The sequence below is a fragment of the Poecilia mexicana genome, unplaced genomic scaffold, assembly GCF_051168715.1.
Source record: "Poecilia mexicana isolate PSO_F unplaced genomic scaffold, ASM5116871v1 scaffold_8, whole genome shotgun sequence".
Taxonomy (NCBI): domain Eukaryota; kingdom Metazoa; phylum Chordata; class Actinopteri; order Cyprinodontiformes; family Poeciliidae; genus Poecilia; species Poecilia mexicana.
Window position 1 is genome coordinate 13,720,225 of NW_028263377.1, and position 19,371 is coordinate 13,739,595.

Consider the following 19,371-nt stretch of genomic DNA (forward strand, 5'->3'; position numbering starts at 1 on the left):
TATCATCCTGCTTTGTCATTCAGTCACAGCAGCAGCCTGGATGTTGTAATCTAATTGGTCATTTTTACACAGCTCTTTTGCTACCAGGAATATGCTTGTACATACACTCCAGATAGCAGCAGAGCCAGTCTAATTGAATGTAGATAAGAGAAAATTTTTTTTTTGAAGTTTGGTTAAAGAACAAACTTAATAATTGAGCAGAATCTTTATACGAAACAAGGTTTAAGTGTGAATTTAATCATTTCTGAAAGTTTCACACCTCTGTACGCAAAAAGAAATCCCACCAGTCCCCTCTCTTCCCTCTTCCTTCAGATCTCTTCCCCCCGCCCGGCTCCTTTCATGCTCCTCACGTCTCCAACTCGCCGCCGTTCATCACCTCTGCTCGCCGTCTGCTGACAGGAAGAGATGATTTTTCACCGCTGATCCTCCATCAGCATCCCTCTATTAGGAGATGCTTCCGGCTCAACGCGTCTCTCAGAGAGTGATTTGCGGTGCTGTTGTTCAATATCTGCGCATTACTGAATATTTGTCATTATGATAGAATCAGCTTTGCAATTCTGAAACCAAAAAAAAAAAAAAGTTAAGAGATTTGATGGAAACCAAGAATGTGTAATTTTTTTTTTTCATTCCACGGTTCACCGACAGACGTGTTCGCTTTAAACGATCGCCTAATGGCAATATTTTCCCCCACAATGGATGGCATATTCTGCTTTCCAGCAGTGAGCAACACAATCTCTGTCATGACTATCAGCGTATTGCATGACACACACAATTAGTGCTTTCCCAGATTACAGATGTTTGAAAGTGTCCAGTCCTTTGAACCCTTCATCCAACAGGGAGAGCTTTGCCTTTCCCAACCTCGTCGGCGCTCTTTTATGGGAATTTTTCAATCCAATCTACTCAACATCTATCCAAAGAATCCCATTTCAACCCTCCCTTTTCAGACAGCTAATTGAATCTGCAGCTGACTTTTAATTAACAGCGGGGCTGATCTCCATAAAGTCGAGTGATTTGCATACGGTCTTCAGCCCCTTTCCCCAACGCATGTCTGAGAGGCTGGCGAAGAGCCAAGAGCAAGACAGGAAACCGACTTCGGAGAGAGAGAGAAGGAGACAGAGGAGGGGTGGCAGGCAGGGCGGGACGAGGGGGTTCAGCTGGAGAAGGAGAGAGTGTGCCAACAAAGGAGAGGAGACGCAGCAAACTAGGGAGGGATGAGACAAATGAGGGCAACACCACCTTATGCCCGTGCAGCAGAGGAGAGCAGCAGATATGCAAATACATGCAAAACACCGACAGAGCTTCTCAGAGAAACAGATAACTCCAGTGATTTTCCAATCAGGCTGGCTAATTATTAAAAAAAAAGGAAAAACATGACGTGATGCTATATCGTTCTCATCGTACAAACAGATGTTAATTGGTAGCGGATCGTCTCTATGCAGATAAGATGGGCAGACGCATTAACAAGATGTGGCAATGGGGTGCAATGCGTTACGATGAACTCAAGCTAATACTGATGAAAAGAAAAGGCAATTAAACCTTTAATTTTCTTTTTAACATGAACAAAAAAAAATCCTTCTGCTGAATTCTTGCGTAAATACTTTGTTTAGAAGCCCCCTTCACTGTGACAACGGCTGCAGGTCTTTTAGGTTTTGCTTCTTGCACATCTAGGAGCTGAAGGTTTTTGCTGCTGGTCGCTCAGACTGGATGAGGAGCATCTGTGAGCATCAGACGTTGCGCTTTACCACACATTCTCAACTGGTTTAAGGCTGAGACTTTGACTGGGCCATTTCAACACACATACTGTTCTACCTCAGGCTGTATGCTAAAGGTTTGCTGTCCTAGTCTCATGTTTCCTGCAGGTTTTTCTACGGGACCGCCTTGGACCTTCAGTGCTTACAGGTGTAAAGTAGAACTGAAGTCAGCCTCCTAGTTTGCGTGCGCAAACTTGGCGAATAAAGCCGATTCTGAGGAACATCCTCCCCACAGGACGATGCTGCCGTGTGTCACTGGAGGGAGTTTTTATTCAGGGTAAGGCACTGTGTGCCAGAGGTAAAAGTTCTCATCTGAGCTGCGCAGCTTCTTCCACATGTTTACTCTGACCCCTACAGGGCTAACGACAAACTACAAGCAGGAACATCTTCCATAAGGGCCAGATTTAACGAGTGCATGGCTAACAGTTGTTCTGTTCAGAGATTCGTCCAAATGAAACCTTAGCTCCGAGCTTTTGGCTGCTTGTCAGATTACCGTTCTCCATCAGTTTAGGCCAAGTCTTAATAGACTGGGACCATGTGTTAGCTTAGATACTCTGCCAGCTTCCTCCCTGGCCTGTCTGCAGTGTTCCTTGGTCTTCGTGAAGATGTCTTCTGGTAGAAAACAGCACAGCAGCTGCCTTCTTCTAATGTTGTCTAACAAACCTCAAAGGTTTTCACAGAACTGGTTGATTCCATTTAATAATTAAAGTGACTTCTATGTTTGTACTAGATTTCATTTAACAGCAGCAGAATGAAGGCGATACATGCCAACATTTCCAGATTTTATTCAGAAAAAAAAAACGTATCCATTTTTTTTCCCCATACGTTTTATTTTGATATAAAACCAGAATAAAACACACAGAAGTTTGTGGCGAAATGTCAAGGCGTTGCATATCCAGCCTTCAACAACTCCACACGTGCGCAGCCTGTGTTAAACAAACTGTTTGTGTCTGTCTTGGAGATGCCAACTTCATTAGTACCCATAAAGCATGCACCTCATTAATGAATGTCATTAAAGCAGGCGGCGAAGCGCTGGGTGGCTGCCAACGAGACGACTGCTGGGTGGCACGCGGGAGAGGCGGCGAGCCCCACTTGGTGCAGAGCTGAGCTGCAGCTGCTTCTCTTGCAGTTTTTTTTTTTTTTTTTCCCCCAGGAGAACAGAAGCAGGCAGGAAAAGAAACATGAGGAATGAGGAGATTTCAAATTATGAGATGGCGGAGGGTTAAAGCTTGCGAAAGAGTGGCAGTTAAGGGCGTCATGTGTGTGTGGGTGTGTGTGTGTGTGTGTGTGTGTGTGGCGCTGGATGGAAACCATGGAGGATGGGCGACAGCGGGTGCCATTTCGAGGAGCGATAATCCAAGTCGCCATTTTGAAAATCGCACAAACATTTAAAGCAATTACTTTAGGTTGAATGGTAAAATGTCATAAGGTTTGTTTTGAAGCTAAAAAAGTTTTTTTTTTTCCAAGGGAGAACTAGTAAAAACTTACTTTGCTGATTATTTAGATTCTTTGGACTGAACTTCCTAAAGTGAGGCCGTCTACTTTGGAGCTTACAACTCCTTTACTACACTCCTCACCAACGGAGGAACTCGTGCCCCCAAGTAATTAGTGCTAATCAGCTATGCACTGACCATGTAGAGAGCCATATTGATCCCACAAGGTAATCGAGGAATGGCTTAATGACAACTTAAGAGCTCGAGTGAGTAAATTACACCTGCGATTAAATGCTGTGGGGATCCAGTGCAGCAGAAAATGATCTAAAGCCTGGTCTTTTAATCTGAATAAAGTCCCCTGCACTCCTCCCCACACCATGCTGTGAGGTGAATTAATGAGAGAAAACAACAGTTTAAGCAGGACTCTTAATGTGAAATATTTGAAGTGATGGGATAAATATTTAAAACTTCAATCTTTATTTCTTTAAAATAAGATAAAGGAAACTTTGTTATCAATAATACAAGTACAAAAATGTATCGGAACACAGAGGAATATACAAGACAGAGCATAACAGCGACAGAAGGACATTAGATATGCATGGAAGAGAAATATTCTTGGTACATTGTGGTCAACAGAGCAAAAAAGTGGTCTGGTCGATGGAAGATAAATGACACGCGAGGACTAAAAGATGTCTAAATGAAATTTCAGGTGGAACCAAAAAAACCTGCTTCTTCTTTCCAGTTTCAGCCGACGAGCTCACAAATCGTCCTCCAATAAATAAGGCACTGAGGAGGATCCCAAAAAAAAAAAAAAGCAGGAAAAGCTCGAACGTCTTAGCACGTTTTGTGTTGACATTTTTGAGTAAGTGGAAGACGAGTCATGAAAAATGTTCACATTTTATAACGTGCATAAATACGTTTCCCATCTTAAAGCACTCTTTACGATATTTCTACTAAATAACGATGTTTAACAAAATGTCGAGATTTATATTTAACAGGATATGAACAAAGAATCGAGGCAAAACACAGGTTGTGATGCGCACAAAGAAAAACCTTCAGGCACATCGTGTGTCATTTGGTGGCTTTTAGCTGAGTTTACCGTTTTGGCATGTCAAACATTTTTGGGAAAGAACCATCTCATCCTCCTCCAACGTGCTCTGATCATGTAGTGATAACATTAAAACATGATCTTCATCAGTTTTTATGCGTATTATTGTAGTGTGTTCATCGAGACAAAACACTGTGCTTTTAATGTGGCACAAATTCCTACTGTGGAAACAAAAACGCCAAACTTTTATTACTGATTAAAGCAAATCAGACAAATCCGATCAGTTTGGTAGACCAAAAAAAAAATAAAATAAATTTTGGCACCCAAAATACAGACTGTAAAATTTGTAAGACATGAGGGATATAGAACCATAGCTGCAGCACAACATGAAGGCAGAACCCTTTCTTCTCTGTTTTGTCATCAGTAAAGTTAAGTTTGAAACAATAAAAAAAAGGCAATAAACTGATAGAGTCCTTTAAGCTGCAGACGATAAAGTCCCTCTTGTCAGGCTTTAGAGTTTTTACCCCACCTGTGAGATCAGGGCTGGGTGGAGGGAAGATCAGAGCCTCGCATCTGGTGCGTTACTCTGTGCAGTGGAGGGCAGGCGGCGCCTACATCTCGTGGGCGGTCAGGTGATGTTCAGGGATGCCGTTGGCATGAGCCACTGCAGTGTTGTTCTCATTGAGGCGCCTCACGCGGTACATTTCATAGTGGATGCTGCTGGTGATGTCCTTAATATTCTGCATGTGGGTCCTGCACAAAAAGACACATGAAAGCGCGATAAGAGAAGAAACCGGCCCTTTAATCAGACTTATTTCTGCTGTTTCTACAGATACGTGGTTGTCAGAACCTATGCTTTTATAAAATGATTAAATATATTTTCAAACACGACTATTTTCTTTCATTTTGATGTGCAGCTTATGCAGGCATAGAACTAAATTAGCAAAAAAAAAAAAAAAAAAAAAAAAAGAGATTTGGAAAAAACTTCAACCTGGTTGCTAGAAAACATTTAGACAAAGTCATGTTTTGTGCAATAACTACATATTTTATATTTTAATCTAGTCAAGATGTATGGTAGGACTTGTAGCCTTAGAAAGCTGATTTTCTCCACGAAGTGCAACTTTTCAAACTCAAGGCAACAAAAAAACTGATGAGAACTCTAAACCTCCATCTGATGAAAGCTGCTCAAGATCTGAACATGAAAACAACATAACTCTATGACAGTATTATATTTTAACAAATTAGGGTATTTTGACATCTGCTGAATCCATAAGCAGAGCCACAGAATTTCTAAAATGCACAAAAAGTTTAATCAAAATGCTGCCGCCCTGAAGTAAAGTTTCAGGACGGTAGCATAGAGAGCTGAAACCTTTAGTATTCAGGTGTGTTCAGCTCCAACACACCTGAAAGCTGTCGCCAGCAGCCATTGCAGCTGCCTGGTAACGAGTTGCTCATTTGATTCAGGTAATCTGGAGAATTCTGTCCACTGCTGGTTTACGCTCTCACACAGCTTTATGTCCCAAAGTTTCACAAAATTTATGAAGGAAGAGTGTAGCTTATTGAGGTAGAGTTGTTAATGTTTACCCTTTTTCACTGCTGATTTTTAATCAGTATTAGAAGTGAGAGTGTATTTCAGGTCATGTGTTACAACATGTGTTGGCTTTTCTTTTTGTCTATATTTGCTACATTTTCTCATTTGAGAAAATTATTATCGTAAACCTGCTGTAAAAACAAGTTAATCATGAAATAATTGTTTCCTCTTGGATGTGAGCATCCTAGCCTGAGTAGATGGCTAGGATGGAAGAAGTGCTTTAGAGCTTCCCAGTCTGTCACTGAAAACACTTGAATTTTTAAAATGTTCTCGACTTTAAAAGTTTGAGAAGTTTTCTGAGGCTGGTTTCTAAAAGATGGCCACGAGAACACAGCAGATTTAAGAGCTGATCCAACTGAACCACATTACTGCCAAACGTCGGTAAAACATCCCAGTCTGGCTAATGGTATTGTCACATTAACACCAAAATGACCAAAATTCACTTAATAGATCTAATCATAATTTCTAACTTTTCATATTTATCATAAACTTAAAATATACTGCTCAAAAAAATAAAGGGAACATTTCACTTTAATTTTGTGTGTGGCTCCAAATCCAGGCCTCCATTGGTTAATAAATTTGATTTCCATTGATGATTTTTGTGTGATTTTGTTGTCAGCACATTCAACTTTGTACAGAACAAAGTATTCAATGAGAATATTTCATTCATTCAGATCTAGGATGTGTTATTTGAGTGTTCCCTTTATTTATTTGAGCAGTGTATTTCACTTGTACCGTAGCGACAAACCTCTTTCAAATGATAAAAAGTGTATTAACTTTAAAAATAGAAAATCTGTCATTTACTTAAAGCAGCAGGCAATAACAGAAATAAAAACAGATCCACCATATTTACTAAAAACCCTGCTAATCAGAATGAGAGCAGGGTTTTTGATTAGAAAAAACTGTTACAGTTTTTGTCAAAGTATCACAGAACTCTTCTAAAAACTCCCTTAAAGCCAAGTGGTGCCCAGTTTTAAGTGCATGTTAAAATTAATGTGACATAAAAAAGGTCGAGGAGGCCAAAATCCACTCACCTGATGAGAAGGTCTCGCAAGTAGGCAAACTCACAGTGGGCGATGTTCTCAACTGCATGGGAGAGAGAAAACGTGTTCAGTATTTCAAATAAATGAAGAAATCTCACAAAAACATTGTTGCAAACAACGCAGAAGGTGTTTAAGTTGGGTTATAAGAATAGCCCACCAGGGGGCGGTGCAGATCTTAGTGCATTTTTCTTTAAGACACAAATAGTTAGAGCATGAACATAGCTACAGTCTGATCTGCTGCACAGATCTCTGCGGCTATGTAAATCAGAGGAGATGAGTATCGCTGCAAAGAAACTACAGCAGACATGTGGCTGTGTGTCTGCAGAGCATGCTGCAGGAAATGAAGCTTCTTTAATGAGAGATTTGATAAAAAAAAATCAGAGCGTCAGATCTGTAGAGGCTAACATAATTTAAAATTTTATCTCAATGCTGCAGTGAAATCAAAACAGAGGGAATGATTTGAGATGAAACATTATTAACACACTACCTGCAAGACTACCGTTGTTTTTTGAGATTTTAGTTAAAAAAGCAAAGAAATGTGGCTTTTTATAGTCAAAGTCTAATAAAAGCGTGAACACAACAGTAATCTGGAAATCAATTGTAATAACTGCATCCCCACTTTTTCCTATTAATTATTCAAATTATTTCCATGTAAGCTATAAAAGTGCTGCTTTGATGATGGCTCATAGATTATACAAGTAGAAGAAATTTACCTTCAATAGTGCCCCACTTGGTCTTCCTCCCCAGCAACCTTCTGCCGTTCACTTGGTACTCCTGATCGCTGCCCACGACTGCAAACGGGATCATCTCCTGCCCCAACAGTCAGAGAGCCACAGTGAATTACAAAGTCACTCCTACAGCTACACTGCAACCACGAATAAGTTTTAAATAATTATGACAGGTCAACACAAATTAGTGGAAGACTAAAATGCAGCTTTTTTTAAATTAATATTTTCAGATGCTTTCTTTTGTTTCTGCTGTTTCATGATAATTCCTAATAATTATATAATTATCCCTAGTAACTTTGCGATCGATACCGTTTTATTGTTTTTCTGAGCAGACTGACTGTCCAAACCTCATGGTAGAAAATGTTTTCAATTTTTCAAAAGTCCACTTATTGATAGTTACAATAAAGTGTGACGTAAAACCACTTTTACCAACAATGACTGTCTGCATCAGGTGCTTGGAGGGCTTTCCTCAAGAGGGACACTGAATTAAAAAGTACAGTAGCTGTACAATTTCTTACAGTCGGTCTCAAAATCCTGTTAATCAAAGCTCTTACAATCTTCATCATCGTAATCATTACCGTCAAGCATCCTGCCCTCTTCAGAAACTGTAATCAGAACAGCAGCAGCTGTAATTAATTGTAGCAATAAAATCCTTATCTACCATGATTAAAGAACAGTGGAAAATATGCAACTGTCAGAGGTCACAACAATACTCTCTTTTAAATAGATGCAACTCTGCAGCGTGCAGAGCTCAGCATTAACTAAATTAAAAGTGAACTTGTCACAGCTGTCTTTCCATAATGATTTTCTTCTTGCCACTCTTCCATAAACACCAGATTTGTGAAGTGCACAAGCATAAGCAAAGCTGTGGATCTCTGCAGTTCCTCCAGAGAAACCATCTGTGATAATCATCAAGCGTAGCGTTTTATTTTATAACTCCTCCATGATTTTATCCCTGCATTTGTTCGCTAATTTTTTCTAACAAACTTCTGGACTGATAGAGATTAAATTTCATACAAGGCGACTGATTAGGTGACTTCTGAAGGCATCTTGTTGTCCTGAAGTTTGCTTTATATTTGTACAAAAACTTGGAAAATACGTGTGATTTTCCTTCCGATTTACATTTTTGTGTTACTTTGTATTGGTCTGAAACATAAAATCCAGGTGAAGTATATTTTGGTTTTAATGCTGCTAAAGTGAGAGGCTCAAGGGCTGTAAATGCTTCATTATATTATTAGCTTTAGGTGAAAAGCCATATGCTGTTACCCTGATCTTTTCATTAATCATTCTGTCCTCTGTGTCCTCGTCAAATTCCTTCTGAGGGTAAACATCGATCCCATTGGCTCGCAGCTCTTCCCTGATCTGATGAGAGCAAAACATACACAAAATAAACCTCAACCTGCAACAGTTTTAATTTATTCCTATATGTAACACACATTCTTAAATCGGATCAGATTAGTAGTAAATTATATCGCTTTTATCAATTATCTTTAATTGACAAAAAACATAACATTAGATGTTTATACATAAAACATAATCATGCCTGATCCTTTCAATAAATAAATAAATAAATAAATAAATAAATAAATAAATCTGACTAAACATTACATTTTCTGAAAAAAAAAAAAACGCTGAAAAAAAGTTACCTTCTTTTTGAAGAAGTCTCTCTCTTCCAGCGTGAGAGTATCTGCCTTAGCAATGACCGGGACGATGTTGACCACTTTGCTGAGACGCCTCATGAACTCCACGTCGAGAGGTCGCAGACTGAGGGTGGAGAAAATGACAGAGAGAACAATGAATCATCTCAAAATTGAAATACTAGATTTGAGCGGCAGAGGGCAGAGTTTCCCAACTATTCTCCCAGATGAACTCATTACACGTCCATCTGATCTACTGGAGGCTTCATGTCATTAAACAGCCAGAATCTCAGAGTTTGTGGAAGCTTCTATATATTTTTAGATTCTGTCCAACTAGTGTTGTGAACTGAAGCAAAAGCACACAACAAATGACACAGAAATGCAAAAAATGATTGCTTGCACCCCAAACACACACCCTCTGCGTTACTGTTCTGCCTGTGTTGGTCTTTTTGAGACAAGCTCTGAGCAGCTGCTGCTCCCACTAAGTGACATCTGAATTGGATCAACATGAAACACTGCCGGCTCGACTCGAGGGGGGACCATTTCACACCCGTGTCCTGACTGAGTAAAGACAGGCCAAGACACAAAAATAACAGAGCTGAGGTGCGGCGCTTGGACAGAACTCTGTTATCAACCGAGTCTCCATAGAGGACTCAGCAGTTACAAAATGTTTCCCCGAGATACTCGGCTTCGGTTTCAGAGAATGAAAGGAAATGTGTGCTGAATGGCTAGGTGGGCACATGAGAATATGTGAAACCTCCTGCTAATTCCTCCTGTGAGTAAAACCCAGTCCCCTGAGCTCCAGGAACTACAGTCTGAGCCAAGTGAGTAGATTAGCCTGTTCAATAAGAGCCAGATGTTTGCATTTGTAAGAAATCCAGGGAGAAACTTGGTAAATTGGCAAGAGCAGCCTGTGTTTGCAGTGCAGTGGAATGGTGTTCTGGGATATGCTGGTTCTGAAGTGAAATGACAAGACTGTGTGTGTGTGTGTGTGTGTGTTGAAGAGTAACAAAGCACAGCCTCACATTTTCCACCTGAGAATAAACAAAAGGTCCGGATGAACACATACAGAACCAGCAGCAGTTTGTCGCAGTCGGTCCAGATTAAAAACGGTTCAAACTTTCTGTGGGGATGCTTGAAGGAAAACATGCTTTTTACAAAAAGAGTTTTTTTATTCATGTCTACTCCTGTAAATTTGCTTTCATTCAGACACTTAGGGTGTTTTTTATGATTATTCTAGTTTAACAGTGAATGTATTTGTACAGGAGCAATGCTTTATCATCCAAAAAACAATTTTACTTGCATTTATTCTTCAATATAATAGCATTTTTTGTAAACCTCAAAAAACATGTGTACATGTGTGTAATATGCTGCCTTCAGGAAAACAAAAACAACATGAAAATACCTCCATGTTTATATATTTACAATTTTAAAAAAGCCGACAGTGCACCTAATAATCCAGTGCGCCTTATATATTGAGCCACAACAGGTCTAGCAACTACTGTAAGCAGCTGCCAACTTCATTTCCCCTGTAGAAGAAGTGCGTGGTGCATGCTGGGATAGTTGTCAGAACGCTGATTTGTTAATAAAGTTTGACTGACCTATCTACCTACTGACCGTCTAGAATCAGGTCGTCTGCAGGTCATTTAGCACCACGTTCTCCACAAACATGCTGTGCGCGAACGGAGAAGGGTGACCATCGTCTGGCCACTGACCGGTTTTGTTGACATTCACTTTAGTGCAGCTCCATCTAGTGGATGCATAACGTAACTCCAGCTTCTATGCGCCTTATAATGTGGTGGGCCTTATATATGAAAAAGGTTTTAAAATAGGCCATTCATTGAAGGTGCGCCTTATAGTGCAGAAAATACGGTAGTAATTTTATTTGAAGCCATTACCAGTGACCAGTCGGGGGGATGAAGTATATGCAGCAGTGGATTCTGGAGTCTGGAATCCTTTTCTTCCTGTTGATGTTGATTTCCTCCTGCAGGTACGCTTCATACTGGTCGTTAATAAACTTCATGATGGGCTGCCAGCTACGTTGATGGCAAGAAGGGTGAATCCATTAAAGGAAAAAAAAAATTTAAATAAAGTATAACTTCTTATTGAAACTCTTATTGAAATTATGCCGTACCAGTTCTCATTGTTAATCTGGTCTCCAAATCCCGGTGTGTCGATGACGGTGAGCTTCATTCTCACTCCTTTCTCCTCGATGTCTGCACAAAGAGAAGCAATGCCAATAAGTGCCAGCAGCCAAGATGATTCGGATCACTAGAGGCTTGCTTCCTTTTTAGGATTTAGCATCTGTGGGGGATTATGTGTCATAAAACAGCAGGAAAAGATGTAAACTGAAAACTAAGAAAGGCCATACCGTGACTGATGGACTTAATTTCAATAGTTTTTGGGATCTTCTCCTGGCCGGTGCCCAGTACAGACTTTCTGCTGACTTTAGATTTGAACAAGGTGTTCATCAGAGTCGACTTCCCAAGGCCGCTTTGCCCTGTAAAATGAGAACAATGCTGTTACAAATCTGCACAAAATACAACTAATTGCATCTTATTACATGTAAGTTTCACTTCTTTCTGAAGTGGAAAGAAACAGTATCTACCTGCATCTATGTTATCAAAACTAACACTGCAATTTACTTTCCCCATGTTGCTACATGAATCAAAAAGGTACTACATGTGAGCAGGAAAAAAAAACACGAACAGACCAGGAAGAGGGGGAAGTGACCATTTGAGAAGTAATCCTTCACAGTTTGAATTTAGGTTAAGTCAACAAGAACCACCCTGATTTATGGAGATCTCTTCTAAAACACTCACCTAGGCAGGCAGACAGCAGGGCATAATTCAAGCAATAGCCTAAAAATCCCAACAGCTGGAACTTATAGAGAAAGGCACATTCCTGCCAACAATGTTCACACTGAAACTATGAAGTGGAACTACGTCGAACACAAGGAAAGACTGTTTCCACCTGCTGAGGTTTTATCTGTTTTGAGAACTGAAGGCTTACAAAAAATATTCGTACCTCTTGCACTTCTTCATGACCACTAACATCGAGTTGTTTTTGTAAGTTTGAGTGCATAACTGAAATGGGCAAAAAAAAAATGCAGTAGCATTACCTTGAACTCAAAAGGTCCGAGTCAGTGTTTTCAAAAAGAACCACATTTCATTTCCATATCAGCGGAAGTCGCTAAACTTCAGTTCGTACATCTAGAAACAGATTTTATCTTATTCGTTTTTGCAGAGCAGCTCAAACTCAGACAGACAGAAAGCATCTCTATTACCAGAGGTTTTCAAATCTCCACACATATTCTTAATTGGATTTAGCTCTTGACTTTGACTGGGCCATTCTGGCATTTAAAGCTCCACTGCCACTGCATCTCTTAATTCATGTTTAGTGTCGCTGCCCTAATACTTCATAACTTCTTTCAGGAGTTACCTGCATTTACAATCTACCCATCAACTCTGACCAGCTTCTCCACCTGTGCTGAAGTATCCCCACAGCATCATCCTGCCACCACTGTGTTTTCAGAGTGATGTATTAGTTTTCCACCTTACCGTTCTGTAAGAAGACAACCATGTTCAATGTTCTTCATTCTTCAAGAGGATTAAGCTTTTAAAAGCCCCGGAGATACATTCAAAGGGTCAAAAATATACCTTAGTACTTAGTTGTATTTCTTTTGATTATGTTTTCTTTAATGGATAAAGAAATGAGTAAGCAGACGTAGTAAATGAAAAGGAAATGCATCTGTTCTGATTGGGTTACTTTAATTATTTCCTGCTTTTGTAATTCTGAAAGCACAACCTGAAACGCTCTGATGAGTAACAGACGGGATTTTATCTCTAATTTATAGTAGCAAAAGAAAGCATGGAAACAAGGGTTCTTTCATTTTATTCAAGACTGCTTCCCTTTCTTTCTTTTTCTACATGCCAGACAGAAAAGGTGTCACGGCATCATCCTCAGGAGACGCCCTTTGGAAGTGGAGAGAGTTTTATGGTGGCCTGGTTACAGCTGAGGAGTGTGTAATTAAAGGTGTGTGATCACAGGACTCAAAGGCAGTGTGTTGGGGCTCCAACAGAGAGGGATGCTTGTTAAAATCAGTTTGACGCCTCTGCTTTCAGTCAAGGCTGATTAAAGAGACAAAAGTCAAGTCAGTGCAGGAGGAAACAAAAACGCGAGGATTTTTATGAGAAATGTGCATTTGGATGTGAAGAGAAGAGGCTGAGGCAGATGTATGAATATAAAAAAAAAGACATTTACATCTTAGTTTTGGGTTTAACATTATGTAGGAGGTTGCAAGATGTAAGGCGAGTAGAGACTAGATGTGTTTTTTTAGTGTGGAAAGAATCACAACCTACCTACAACCATGATGTTGAGCTCGAAGCCCTGCTTCATGGCTTTTCTCCTCATCTGCTCCAGAATGGCATCAATCCCCACATAGCTGAAGTCCACCATGGCTCCACCGGCCTTCTCCCCGTATAGACTGCCCACTGCTGGGGGTACCATGGCGTCAGGCACCACCGCCTCAGACATGGCACTGCTGCTGTTGCTGGGGAACACCTCAGGTCCTGCGTCGACACAGAGAGAGGGAGAGGCAAGGTTGTACGGTTACTGTTGATGTAAAAAGCACAGAGGAACTAAGCATTCGATGGGAAGGAAAGGGGGTCAAATAAATGTCATCAGCAACGCAGGGAATGTGCAAAAGCGGTACTGGAAGCAAGATAAGGAAGTGGAGAGGAGATCTGCACAGCTGAGTTTCTCTAACAAAACGTCCTCGCAGCAAGAATGGAAAGAACTTAAAGAATTTGAGGCGACAATAAACAACTTTACATTAAAATAAAAACAAAGCCAAACAGGTTTGAAGGTTTAAAGCTTTGCTAACATCCTGATATGAAGCAGGTATAATGTTTAGAGCACATTAGTCATTTAAGTTTTATCTACAATCTAGAAAAGCACCAGCTGCTCGGCAGATGATCGGAAGTGGCTAATTAAGTTCGGAATTGCATCATAGCGAAACAGCCGGTCCCTTCACATAAACAGCAGATCAGAGTTTTGAAAAAATACAAAAATACGACCAGAAACTGCCAACAGTGCAGGTAGTGAAGGGAGAATGTTTTTAACTAGAGAGAAGTTCAAGTGCTGAAACATTAGATATTTTATTAAATATTTTCCTGTTTTTGTAAAAAAAAAAAAAAAAATCAACAGGGTTCTATAACATGCATTGGTGGCATTTCTGTGCTCCACCAGCAGATGGTGACAATGTAGCTAATTGGTATTGATTCTCCCAAAAACAACTAGACTTCTTATTTTCTGACTCGGTTATGAACAGTTACAGCTCACATTTGAAGTTTAATGGAAACGAAGCCAGAGAAAAGGAAAACCGATGTGAAAAACCAATAAAAATACTTCAATGTTGTTGTGGTTGCTAGCACAAAAAGTTAGAAAGGGCATGTGCAAAGTGGGTCAATAAGTAATAATTTTTAACAATCTCCAGATATTTACTCCATATTTACACACCACAAACAGTTTATAAAAGTCGAATGTGCTTACTTCCCCTGTCCAAAACATACATGTTAGCTCAACTGGTGTGTAAGCTCTTTCCTCAAGAGGTGAGGGTGAGGGCAAGGTTGTTTGTCTAATGTGTTTCAGTCTTGCTCTGATGGATTGGTGACCTGTCCAGGGTGTGCCTCGTCTCGCTTATAGACGCTGGAGACGGGCACCAATCTTTCCTTTCTTAGCCTTTAAGGGTGTAGGTAGGTACTAGAGCTGACCGCTTTGTGAAAATCATAAAAAATACAGTGAGTCTCCCCCAAGATGGTTTCCTGAACATAAGAAAAGACACTAATTCTTTGGCAAATTAATTTATTTTAGGGGTTTAATCTGAATTACATCAATAGGTGTGAAATAAGTTAATGAAGTGAGGAAAGCTAACACTTTAGGTATCTTAAATGTCTGCAAAGTGTTTCCACCTAAGACTATCCATATTTAATGAGACTTTCAATGGAAGCAAAAGTGATGATCTGAGAGATTTTGCCATTCCCACACCAACCCTGTTAAAACATGGTAAATTTTAAACAGATGTAGCCTTCATCCCAGCAGGCTCTAGGAGAACCTATTAGAAAATAGTTTATCTAGTTTTAAAGTACTTCAGATTTGGCAGGAAGTCACTGCAACAGCCCATTTTAATCATTAGATTTCCTCATGTGGATTAATAAGTTATATATTCAACGTTAAGCCCGTCTTCCAAAGCCTGAGCATGCAGAACATGAATGTGCCTTTAACAATGTAACCTGCCAGTATGGATTTAAACTGCTGGGTTTGTATATATGGCTTTTAGGTGCTGCAACCCTTTATAAGGCCTCCTGTGTCCTCAGTATCTGTCCTGTTAATGTGAGACTGAAAAAGAAGCTGAAATATGATCTGCTCCCAGCTGGCCTGCCTCACACAGACACATCTACAGAGTGCATGCTTGGCTTTGTGCATTGAAACCCCGTCCTTGCCTCAAACCTTTCTTGTTTGATCATATGGGTGACGGGTAGGCATGTACTTGGACATTCACGAAACAGAGTCCAGCAAACAATTCTGCTGCTTCGACATAAAAAAAAAAATCCAGACATTTCACTCAAATCACTTAAACCGGCACGGACCACTCCTGGTGGAAACACGTCAAATTGGCCTTGAAGTGATTAATGAAAGAAAAAAAAAAACGGCAAAGAATAACACAGCAGTGGAAACTCTAAACTTCAGTCTCACTTTTATTGCAACTCATTGTGTGAATCCACGTGTCATAAAGACCCACCTATGGAAGCAGCTCTCCTGATCTCCTTTCACCACTTCCCCTTCCTGTTCCAGGCAGTCAGTCAGCAACTTGCTGCATCTCAATGCCCTCCACCTTCCCCGTGCACCGCCCTGAAGTTCTACACAGACCTCCGCTTTGCTTCTGTCCTTTTCCTCCCTTCGGTCAGTTTCTTTATTTCTTTAGGCGTGCATACACCAGTAAGGCATGGGTGTGAAAAAAATTAGAATAAAATTTGTAATATTTACTAAATGCCTTTACAGCCGGAAATATGTTAATCATCATTTGTTCAGCCAGCTGTCTGGAAGTGCACAGCAACGTATGAGGGAGGGGTTGCTTTATTCTATATAGCTGGTCCTTACAGTCTGGCATCTTCCTAGGGATGTCATTAAATGTTTAAAGTGTATCTTTTTAAAAACGTTAGTCTACCTTCACACTGAATAGACACACTGAAAAGTTAGACATGTTTAGGTCTAAATTAACAAAGTTTTATTTCTCTTTGCTAAGGAACGCTTTAGCAGGCCGTGACATCTTCCTGTATTTAGCTAAACACACTTTTGTTGGGTGATGAAACATTAGATGTAATGAGCCACTGATCTACAGCCTTATGACTAATACTACTACAGTGACGAAATAAGCAAGGTAATCTTCTTGGGTGAGTAGAAAACCCTTCCACATCAAGAAAAGGGACAACGAATAAAGGCGACAGAAGGAGTAGAGGGAGTCGACTTAACGGGTTTTCTAGATTGAAGCAGTAAAGCTTCCCAAAGCTTTGTTCCTTGTCCTCAATGACTCTGAACTCCTTACTTTTCCAAGCTCTGTAAACAACTCTGCAAGCATGCAGCACAGAAGAGGACCACCAAATTCAGGATCGTGGGAAACTTAACAGAAATAAATCACTTTCCTTACAGGTAGTAAACTTCTGTCTGCTTTAGTAAACATTCAACCCCAGAAGGGAGAGATGTTGACACAAGAATGTCGAGCTGTAGGTGAAACACACTCTTTCAGAGCTGTTCGTTTAAAAGTTATTCAAACTATCATAGTGAAGGATCTTATAGTTACAAGTGGATATAGTGTCGACACTATTAATCAAATGGAGGTATTCAGGATCTTTAGAGGTACTGCAGATCGTAGATGGTTCTTAGCCAATATAAAGAGTCGTCTGGAGACAAGAAGTCGGACGAGGGATCTATAAATGAGAAACATTTGACCTGCAGTTTTAAAATGTCTCAGACTGGTGGGTCAGCAGCTGTTTGGTATAAACAAAACCCAAACCATAAGACACTGACGGAGCAGCAGAAAATTGCGGATATTAAGTCAAACAATTTCAAGATTTAAAAAAAGAAAAAAAAAAGAACATGAGAAAAAGAAAACACAAAATATGTTTGGAGTTGGCTAAAAGTAGAGCAGCAGGAAAATATCTGGGGACATATTTTCAACAAAAGTGTGTCGGAAACTCAAAAATCTACGAACACACCACATCAAACTCTTCAAGGAGCTAACGAGTTGCTATCGAGGCTAGAAGACTCAAAACCTTCCAGTTTCAGTGGCAAATGTTTTAAAAAATGAAATCAGTGAAAGCATAGAAATCTAACTACTTAAATAGAAACCTTTATTGGTTGGCTAGACACGTCTACTATTTATTCAAGCTGCAAAAGAGCAAGACGTTGGGCAGATAACAGGAAGGCCGTAAGGAGCATAGCAAAGCTTTTATGTTTCCCCATTTCAGCTGAACTGAACATGGTGGATTTGGAAATGTTAGCATTTCAGAAATAAGGTTGAGGTAAGAATCTAAAGTTTATATAAAAAAAGCTTTACAAAATAATTTGTTCAGTAATATATTTTTCTCAAACAACAAAAACACTGACAACAAGTAACATCTGGCAGATTTTTACCAAATGTACGGTTTTCTGAACAAGACAGGAAAAGTTGGATGTCCTTTATATCTGTACCAATTACAGAGAACCGAAAAAGTGATCAAACTTATGGATCAGGTTTGTGTATTTCAAGACTAATAGAAAAATTTAGATCTAAACACAACATGCAGCTTATGATGAAGCAGCTTATCTTTTTTTCCAAGAGCTAATCAGCAGCAGGGTCTAATAATAAAAATCTTGATTATTACCAAATTAGTTGGAGATTTTCAATGTTTTAGGTTAGATAAATCATACCAGTAGGTCTTAATCATTCATCTTTGATGATCATCAGATCTACTCCAACAAGTTTTCTCTTGTTTCAGGTTCAATAATGTAATCTCCGATAAACTGTTTATTTGAAATGTGCAGGAGAGGAAAATTAATCTGAGCAACTGGAAAGCCCAAAAGAACCCACTGGACTTTCTGCATTGCTGTTTTCTATTAGAGTCACAAAAGATTTTTTTTTCCTTCTTCCAGCAGTATCAGATTTCTTTGCTTTTTGCAAATACAGCCAGCGGTCTGCAAAACCACAAAGCTTTTTTTTTTTTTTTTTTTTTTTAGGAGAAGAGGGAAACAAAAGCAGGGAGGGGAAAACATGAAGAAAGAAGTACAGGGAGAAGGGTGAGATAAAGTTAAGAAGCAAAAAGGAAGTAGACGTTAAGGTCTTGGGAAGGGGGGTGAGCTAGAAAAAAGATAAAGGTCAGAGAAAGGAGGACGACACAGGAAAGCATTTAGAATAGAGGAGGGGGAAGGAAAAAGGAAAGACTGTGAGGACGGTTATGTTGTTGATTTATTCCACTTTTGGGCCCGAGGCATTCCTCACTAACTAACTACAGACCTCCAAACCGGGATGCAACTACATTTTAAACAGACCGAACAAACATCTCTGTTCGCTGCACAATCCTCTTAAACGTTACAGAAACCCTGAACAAGCACGCAGAAAACTGACTCTTCATTGTAAGTATAGAGGCGCTGCGGCCAAGACCACTGAGCCGTGCTACAGCTGTTCAGAGTGTTGATCTTGACAGCATAGCAAACAGGTCAGAGGTCATGTCCCAGTTTAAGTTGGAAAAGAGCTCCTCTGAGGTTATCCCTCTACATGACTACCAGTGGTTCTGACCCACGGTACAAACTGAGTCACAAGAGAGGAATCCAGCGTAACAAACGGACTGGAAACTTGGAACGCGGAGCGTTTTTGTAAATCACTGGGTCACTGGATCCCTAAAACTCTCATCCCATAAAGTGTCTGCTTTGTTTGGAAACTTTTACAACAGCAGGATACAATTTGTGGGCCTCTCAGATTTTATTTAGTACAACATAATGGATTTGAGCGTTTTATTTAAAGAACAAAGCGGACATTTCTTAGAGAGGATGGGTCAGAAAAATGCCTGCCTTGAAAAAGTGTCCTCCATTCTTTGAATGTTT

At 39.9% G+C, this 19,371-nt stretch overlaps 1 protein-coding gene across 4 annotated transcripts in view; it reads right to left on the reverse strand.

The window, feature by feature from the left end:
- Nucleotides 1-3,644: 3,644 nt before the first annotated feature.
- Nucleotides 3,645-19,371, reverse strand: part of LOC106933477 (neuronal-specific septin-3-like) — a 107,188-nt gene continuing 91,461 nt past the window's right edge. For all 4 annotated transcript variants that reach the window (XM_015012749.2, XM_015012752.2, XM_015012750.2 and 1 more), the window contains 9 exons: nucleotides 13,593-13,802; nucleotides 11,603-11,731; nucleotides 11,366-11,447; nucleotides 11,130-11,267; nucleotides 9,241-9,358; nucleotides 8,861-8,956; nucleotides 7,580-7,676; nucleotides 6,858-6,909; nucleotides 3,645-4,985 (listed from right to left, as the gene is read on the reverse strand). In XM_015012749.2, the coding sequence (XP_014868235.2) occupies nucleotides 4,844-4,985; nucleotides 6,858-6,909; nucleotides 7,580-7,676; nucleotides 8,861-8,956; nucleotides 9,241-9,358; nucleotides 11,130-11,267; nucleotides 11,366-11,447; nucleotides 11,603-11,731; nucleotides 13,593-13,802 (1,064 nt within the window). In that variant the 3' untranslated portion in view covers nucleotides 3,645-4,843. The remainder of the gene's footprint in view (nucleotides 4,986-6,857; nucleotides 6,910-7,579; nucleotides 7,677-8,860; nucleotides 8,957-9,240; nucleotides 9,359-11,129; nucleotides 11,268-11,365; nucleotides 11,448-11,602; nucleotides 11,732-13,592; nucleotides 13,803-19,371) is intronic.